Consider the following 7650-nt stretch of genomic DNA (forward strand, 5'->3'; position numbering starts at 1 on the left):
TTTTTCTGTGACTTCCTATAAGGGCTTTAGCAGTGATATCCAGGATGTGGACTGGTACCGGCACTGTATTAGTTTCCTCTGGCTGCCACAACAAAGTACCATAAACCTAGTGGCTTAAAACAACACAAATGTATTACAGTACATTTCTGGAGGTTAGAAGTCTGAGAGGAGTCACCTTGGACTACAGTTAAGGTGTTAACAAGTTTCTGGATTCTCTAGGGGGGCGGAATTAGTTTCTTTGTCTTTCCCAGCTGCTAAAGGCCACCCATGGCTTTGGTTCATGGCCCCTTCTTTCATCTTCAAAGCCAGCGGCAACATCTCTTTCTCTACTTTCCTTGTTTACCTCCCTCTTTCACCCTTAAAGACCCTTATGATTACATTAGATCCACATAGATATTCCAGAAGAATCTGTTGTGTTTTTGTTTGTTTTGTTTTTTTGAGACAAGCTCTCAACATGTATTCTAGGCTGGCCTTAAGCTCACTGTGTAGCTGAGGCTGGCCTCAATCTTGTGGCAATCCTCCTGTTTCAGCCTCCTGAGTCTTGAGATTACAGGTGTGTGCCACTTTACCTAGCTCAATAGAAAATCTTAAAGTCAGCTAATTAGAAGCTCAGTTCCCCTCTGCCATGTAAGTTAACCTATTCACAAGCTGTGGGTATTGGAGTGTGGCTAGCAGGGAGGTCCATTTTTTTTGCCTGCCACAAATACCTTTACTAGTTTGACATTATTGATATGTTTTATAGGCAGGAGCGTTATTCTAGTCATTTCTTCTCTTTCATTTTTCAGAAAAACCCCTGTCTCTCAGGCTAAATATGATCGAAGATGTATATAAAGAGAGTTAGGAAGCACTAACTGCTTGGATTTCTCCCCCGCTCTCCCATCTCTGGCTCTAACCATACCTGCAGTTTCAGCAAGGGCTCAGTTACCCTGTCAGACTGGGTCATGTGACTTCATGATGGGGTGCTGACAGTGCAGTAGGTCTGTGCTTTTACCCTCTGCCTTAACTCGGTGGCCCTATCAACATGTCCTTCTGGGAAGCTCTAGTTATTTCCTCCACTCACTTCAACCTCAGTAATAGCTGTTAAAAATGCTCTCTTCAAGCCCACTGCCATTTCCCTAGTAAAAACTTCATCAGCGCTTGTGTTACCTGAATAACATACAGCTTTCTGGCTGGTCTCTGATTTCAAACTACCTCTTTGTCTTATTTTTCAACCCTGCCCTTACCTGAACATTTAACTCTAGCCTCTCGTAACCACTTATAATCCCCCCCCCCATAAGAAGCCAGAAATGGTTAGCACATGCCTGTAATCCCAGTGCTCTGGGAGGCTGAAACAAGAGGATCACAAGTTTGAGTTCAGCCTAGATGACTTAGCAAGATCCTGTCAGAAATCAGAAAAAGAGCTGGGGATGTAGCCCAGTGTGTAGACTGAGTTCAGTCCCTAGTACACACATACAGTTGATTTTAGCCTTGCCATCTTTGCTACTACTCTCTCTAATGCCTCAAAATACTCTTTTTTTTCTTCCTTCTTTACCTTCAGAAATACCACTTGGGCTTTGTTTCCAGAAAGCCTTCCCAAATGGCTCTGGCCTTCATGCTCTGAGGCCTCAATTTACTGTGTTCCCTTCCTTTGTCTCATGTTGTAGATTGTTTGGTACTGCTAGTTTTTACTGAGGTAGAAAATGAGACGCAACACTACTGTTTTCCTTTGGTGGCTGGAAGAAGCACAATCTCACTGCTAGCTGTCAGCCCCTCTCCCCTGCAGCTTCCCCTAGGGTGGCCAGGGACAACTAGTTCCAGCATCCTCTTCCTATCTTGGGATTGCCTCAACCACCTTCTAGGCCTCAGCTTACTTTGGAGCCCAAGGCTTGTCCAACAACTACAGTGCCTCTTCCCTACTTGGGGCTTGCTTGGGTGCTGCTGCTGCCTCTCATGAGTGGCTAGAGGACTGTTTGTAACAGGACAAAAATTGCAGATGGACTGGGTACTGTCATTGTTCCCAGCATCCCCAAATCCTGTTAGGCTACGTTTGGCACGGCTGCCACTCCTAGAAACTCAAAGCAGCTGCAGTCATGACTCCGAGGACTTGTTGATTAAGCAGCAGCTTCTGCTGCAGTTCGCCAAGCTGTCACCATGACAGCAAAGGCTGTCCTAGACACCCAAAAGTCACTTTGGGAGATACTTGCCTTGACTGCTGTAGGCTTCAGACACAGACCTATCCCAGATGACTGCCCTGCCACCTCCATATGACCTTGCCTCCTCCTACTACTTGAAAATTCCCCAAATAGATCAGTGACATGCACTCAGACCACAAATGCTGCTCTGAATCATTGTTACCTCACCTACTATGGGTCCATCCAGGAGGCTCTCTCCCATGTACTTTCCCCTGTCCTGCAGAACAGACCCCAATAAAGCTTCACTCAGGTCATCCCAACTGCCTACTTGTCATTTTTTTTGTCAGTGCATTGAGTGGTTTGCACTAATAGCAACACTGAGGGTTCTTAGCCCTGAGTGTACTTAGCAGCCAGAGGGTTGCTGAAGAGTTGCAGGGAACAGGAGCAGTGAAGAGCTAAGATCTCCAGAGATCTGTGGAAGAACCCCAGAGAGGTACCAGAAGCTGCCGCAAGAGTTCTAGGAAGCTGCCAAGGCAGGTGCAGGCTCAGGATGCTGCGTGGGGTGGTTTAGAGCTACCAGCTACTAGGACACTAGAGCTAAGAGGTGTGAGCACTCAGAGCTTGCAGCTGTAACACTAATAGCTAAGAGCCATTGGCACTCAAAGCCTTCAGCTGCTAACATCAAGGGTGCTGCACCTACCAGTTCATGATTTCTACCCAGATTGGGCAAGAACCCTCAGCTGGTTATTAACATTGTGAAAGTGGGTACCATACCAGGGACCATTGCCTTTAGAGGGTCCTGAAGAAAGTGGACAACAATGACAGTTGTCGACAGGCTCAAGAACTAGCCCGGATCTGCTTTCTTTGTTATATGCAGCTAAGAATCCACATTAGCTGGTGACATTATCACATATTTCTGCTGGTCTGATCTGGGATTCAGGGACCATCTTGTTCTCCTCTAGTGGCCCCTTCCTAAAATTATGCCCATATGGTGTCTAGACAGCCAGCTGCCTGACAGTTCACTGCTGTTGCCCCAGTCCACGAAGGTGTCTTACCGGTGCTACCAGGTGATAGGTAATCCAGAAGATGGCAAAGGCCACCTTACCTCCATTGCTAGCTCTGGCCAGGGATCCCAGGTCCAGGCAGGGCGAAGCAGAAAGTGCATTTCCAAGTCTAGTCAAGGTTGACCATAATGACTACTAAACCACCCTGGTTCTGATTATCTTGTTTATTGAAAAATGTGAAGCAAGATTTTAGACATAAAAAATAAAAGTGGAAAAATACAGAGGTTTTGGGAACCATAGCCACAGTTGTTGCTGAGCTGGTGGCCTGGACCACAGCCCCATGGGGCAACACTATGCTGTTTAGCTCATACTCCCTGCATGTGGGAAAGGCCAAGTTCTAGTTTCTGAGTTAGAAGGGCAGTGGGCCTCCAGGCAGCCACCTCTGAAGTAGCAAGAGGGGCATGGCAGCTAAGTAGCAGCAATGGTTTAGCCACCCAGGCTGCGAGAGCAGCTCCCTGGGAGACCTGGCAGTGTGGGAGCTGCCAAGGAGCTCCAGGGACAGGGTTAAGCCAGAGCCAGCCTAGTAGTGAGGGAAAGAGTGAGCCTGGAGTGTGGAGAAGGGCTGCATGGGCCAAAGGGCATTCCCCTGCAGTATCAGTCTCACAAGCCTGAGTAAGAGGCCTCTGTGGTCTCAGACCAGGAAGAATCTCGGCGAGAAGATGGTGGCTGCCGCTGGAGGGCAGGGCAGCCCAGACGCGCAAGCAGTGTCCACAGACGCTCTCGGAATTTGATCCCCACAAAGGCATAGAGCAGTGGGTTGAGGCAGCAGTGCATATAACCCAGGCCTGAGGTGACTGACTTGGCCACATCTATGTGGCTTTCTCGGCCACAGTCGCGGGCCAAGGCCCCCAGGTCCATGAGAATGTCCACCATAATCACTAGGTAATAGGGGGTCCAGCAGAGGGCAAAGGCCACTACTACCACTACCACTACCCGCATGGCTCGCAGGCGCCGCCTGCCTCTGGAGATCAGCAGCACAGCCAGGATGCGGGCATAGCAGTAGGTCATGACCAGCAAGGGCAGCAAAAAACCAGCCACCAGCTGCAGTACACGCAGAGCTGTGCGACCAAACTGTGGGAAGTTGTGTTGGCAAACAGTGGCATTGAGGCGGTTGTCACGGTGGGCTGAGAGGAAGATGAAGTCTGGAAGGGCAAAGAGCAGGCACAGCCCCCAGATGACTACACAAGTAAGGGCCACACGGGTTGGGGGCCCCCGGCGGTAGAGTTGGGTGGCGTGCACTATGCTCAGGTAGCGATCAAAGCTGATGCAGGCCAGCAGGAGGGACCCTGCATAGAAGTTGATATTGAAGAGGGCACCTGCCACTTTGCAGAGACCAGAGCCAAAGACCCACTGGACAGCAGCATCCACTGCCCAGAGAGGGAGCGTCAGCACCAGTAGTGCATCCGCCACAGCTAAGTGGAGCAGGAAGGTGTCAGTGCTGCTCAGGGTGGCCCGCTGGCTCAGGAGCACGGCTGCCACAACACCATTGCCGAGGAGTCCCAGCACAAAGAGGAGGCTATAGAGGACTGGAGAGAAGGCCCGGTCGAAGTTTAGGCTGAAGTCCTGTGGGCAGGGTGGGGAGGCACAGCAGGAGTCACTCTCATTTCCTCCATAGTCGTAAGGAGAGCTAGAGTTTTCCAGGAAGGTGGCAAAGTCTGAGACATCTAGCACTTGGCATTCACTCACCTGCAGGAGGGAGGGAAGAGGGAAGGCAGGATGGGACTATGTAAAGGTCTCACAACCACCTCCACTCCTTTGTGACTTGTGACTTTGAGCAGTTCCTCTTTAAGACAGACCCTAGAGGCCTAGAGCACATTCCACGACTCAATACCTCTCTTCCAGGGCCACCCTTCCTGAGTGCTATCTGCCCAGCCTGGGCTCTAGGCTGGAGATTTTCTTTTTCAAAGTCTGTTTCTCCTCATTACCTCTGGGCCCAGAGCCTTCTGGCTGCTTCTGTCTCTTTGTACTTCCTTCATGGGTTGCCCACCTCAGGATCCCGATCGTACTTTAGTTCAACCACCTGCCTCCTCAAGTGTTCCCTCCCTGGTGCCATCTCCTAATCACTGGCTCCTTCCTTCCCTCCTCAGGTCTTATTCAGGGCACATAGAGCTCACTGTGCCCCTTCCCCAAATATATGCTTTCAGCCCTGTGCTTCCTGTCCCCTACACAGAGGCTTGCAGGCCCACTTAGCTGCCCACTGGGAGCTCTAGAAGGCTTCTTCTTTTTCTCCTCCTCCATTTTTCTTTCTTTTTCTTTTTCTTTCTCCGCCCCTCTTGGTTTTTTTGAGACAGGGTCTTGCTGTGTAGTTCAGACTGGCCTGGATCTCACTATGTGGTCCAGTCTTCCTCCTTCTTCTTGAGATGGGGTATCCATCTGCTTTCCAGGCAGATTTTAAACTCCTAGTTCCTTCTGTGTCAGTCTCCCAAGTAGGTGGGACTACAGCTGCACTGCCACACCCAGCTGGCAGGGATCTTCTTTTCCCTTCGTTCGTCCTGAACCACCCGAGATGTAGGTCTCCCTAGTGCCAGATGCAAGGACCAAAGCACCAAATCACAACTGAAAGGAGACTTAGAGTTCAATAAGATCTTCTTCCCAATACCCCTGCATTTTGGAAGTGAGGTACCCAAGCCAGAGTGAGGGAGGAAACTTGCCTGTGGTCAATGGCCAAGTTGGTCAATTCCCAATTCCCTATCTAGTGCATTTCACCTGCTCCCTGGATCAACCTTCTGGTGCCCCCTGAGCTCTGGACCAGCCCTACTGTCCCTAGTGCCCTGAAATGGCCACTCTGAATAGTGTTCTGGTAGGGCTGGGCAGCGGCACTTACCTCAAGGACCATGGTTGTACTGGTGCTCTGGTTGCTGTGTTGCGTGCTGCTTGCCCTTCTGCCTTGGTGCTTGTGGTTGGGAACCTGCAGTGCACAGAGGAAGTGAGGGTTTCATGCAGTTCTCACCACAGCCTCTTCCAGAGGTTGGAAGATCTACAGACCCATCTAGACCCAGCACATTGAGTTCCTACCTCAGCCATCCTGTGACTGGGTAAAGCCTTTCTGGGGGAGTTGCTGGGAGCCTAGGATCAGAAAGCCTGGGCTCTAGCGAAGGGTATAGGGTGGTTGGGTGTGGCGGGGAGAAAACTAAGAGGAAGCCACACAGCAGGGAGATGAGGGCAGCCCTGCTGCCAAGGGCAAGAATTGCTCCTCCTTCTAGTCTATGCTTAATAAGTTAGCTGGTGTGTTCATCAGGCCTGGACTAGAGTTATTCTTTGCATGATTGTATAGACTGAATAATGAATTGTATTGCCTATAAAGGAGGTTAGACTTCTTGAAAAATTAAAATATTTTGAACAAATCTTTCACCTGAAATCTGTCTGGATCTTTGCCATTGCCCCTCCCCAATAAACAACAGGAGAAAAGAAAGGAAAGTGTTAATAATGAACTCACTAAATGCCAGATGTTGCTTCAATTCCTTTCTCTGACACTGTCTCATTGCAAGAACAAGTCCCTCTTGAGGTGGTGGTCTGTCCCCAAAGATGATTCAGAATGGGGAAGACCTTCATCAGACATGCAAGTATGGGTGAGTCTGAGGACTGAGCCCACAGCTGTCTGACTCATCACACTGCCTTCTGTTTCTTCTAAATGAATAAACTGATAATTCACCCAGCTAAAGATCAAGTGAAGTGAAACTACGTATTTTTTACCATGAATACATACAGAGAAGCCATTACTCACAAGAGGGATGAGGCAAGTTATAAAATATTGTGTATAGTTTGACACTCCTTATGTAAATTCTAGAAACCACCACATAAGACAGCAATATATTGTTTTGGATATGGGTATAACTTTGTCCTCAAAGTTTAAGACAAAGACTACAGGTCACAAATTCACAACAGCATTTGCTTCTGGGGTGTGAAGAAAAAGAATGAGGTTGGGGAGGTGTGCTGTGTTTTAAGGAAAAACTGTAGGGTGGTGTTAGTGCATCAGATCAGTCACCTCATGGTTGAAAGCTGTGGAACAATTCCTCTTCCACTTTCCCACAGTTCCTCTGTCCCCTCATCTCTGCTCCCAATCACCCTGTTTCTTTCTGACTGGGCAAGGCGAACCCTAACTTGCCTCCTACAAGCAATTTCCTTATTTCTTCTCTCCCCCAAATGCCAGCCCCTGACCTTGGGGCACAGTTTTCAGCTGGATGCTCTGCCAAAGGCTCCAGGCTTATGTCTAGAATTTGGTTATTGATTTGACTTGTCCAGCGGCAAGACCCTATTCCTCCTTCTGTGGACAGATAGACGTGCTTTGCTCTGAAACAGCTTATCACCTGCAGAGTCTAGGCTAGAGGAAACTGAGGGCTGTACCATGTGGGAAGGTTGTGGTGTAGTAAGGGGGGGTGTAGGATGTGGAAAGGGCTGACTATGGAGGTGAAAAAGGGACAGGAACCGAGACCATGGGTTCTCCATGCTGGCCTGTAAGAGGTTTGAGGTTACTG

The 7650-nt window shown here is 49.2% G+C and overlaps 1 protein-coding gene across 2 annotated transcripts; it reads right to left on the reverse strand.

Annotated features, from left to right (window-relative positions):
• Positions 1 to 3324: 3324 nt before the first annotated feature.
• Positions 3325 to 6730, reverse strand: Cxcr3 (C-X-C motif chemokine receptor 3). 2 transcript variants are annotated; one of them, XM_013153669.2, is made up of 3 exons: positions 6612 to 6730; positions 6000 to 6083; positions 3325 to 4861 (listed from the first exon to the last, which is right to left on the reverse strand). In XM_013153669.2, the coding sequence occupies exons 2-3, from the start codon at positions 6009 to 6011 to the stop codon at positions 3776 to 3778; spliced, it is 1098 nt and encodes a 365-aa protein (XP_013009123.1). In that variant the 5' UTR covers positions 6012 to 6083; positions 6612 to 6730; the 3' UTR covers positions 3325 to 3775. The 2 variants fall into 2 exon arrangements, with proteins under 2 accessions (XP_013009123.1, XP_013009122.1); XM_013153668.2 differs by lacking the exon at positions 6612 to 6730 and adding an exon at positions 6191 to 6298.
• Positions 6731 to 7650: the final 920 nt, after the last annotated feature.

This window comes from Cavia porcellus, unplaced genomic scaffold (genome assembly GCF_034190915.1).
Source record: "Cavia porcellus strain 051 isolate PalLab524CR breed Dunkin Hartley unplaced genomic scaffold, mCavPor4.1 scaffold_3, whole genome shotgun sequence".
Classification (NCBI taxonomy): Eukaryota; Metazoa; Chordata; class Mammalia; order Rodentia; family Caviidae; genus Cavia; species Cavia porcellus.

Coding starts and splice junctions, on each gene's coding strand:
- Cxcr3 (XM_013153668.2), bottom strand. Junction 4,862..5,999: donor GTACAACCATGGTCCTTGAG/GTAAGTGCCGCT, acceptor TCCCTCCTGCAG/GTGAGTGAATGCCAAGTGCT.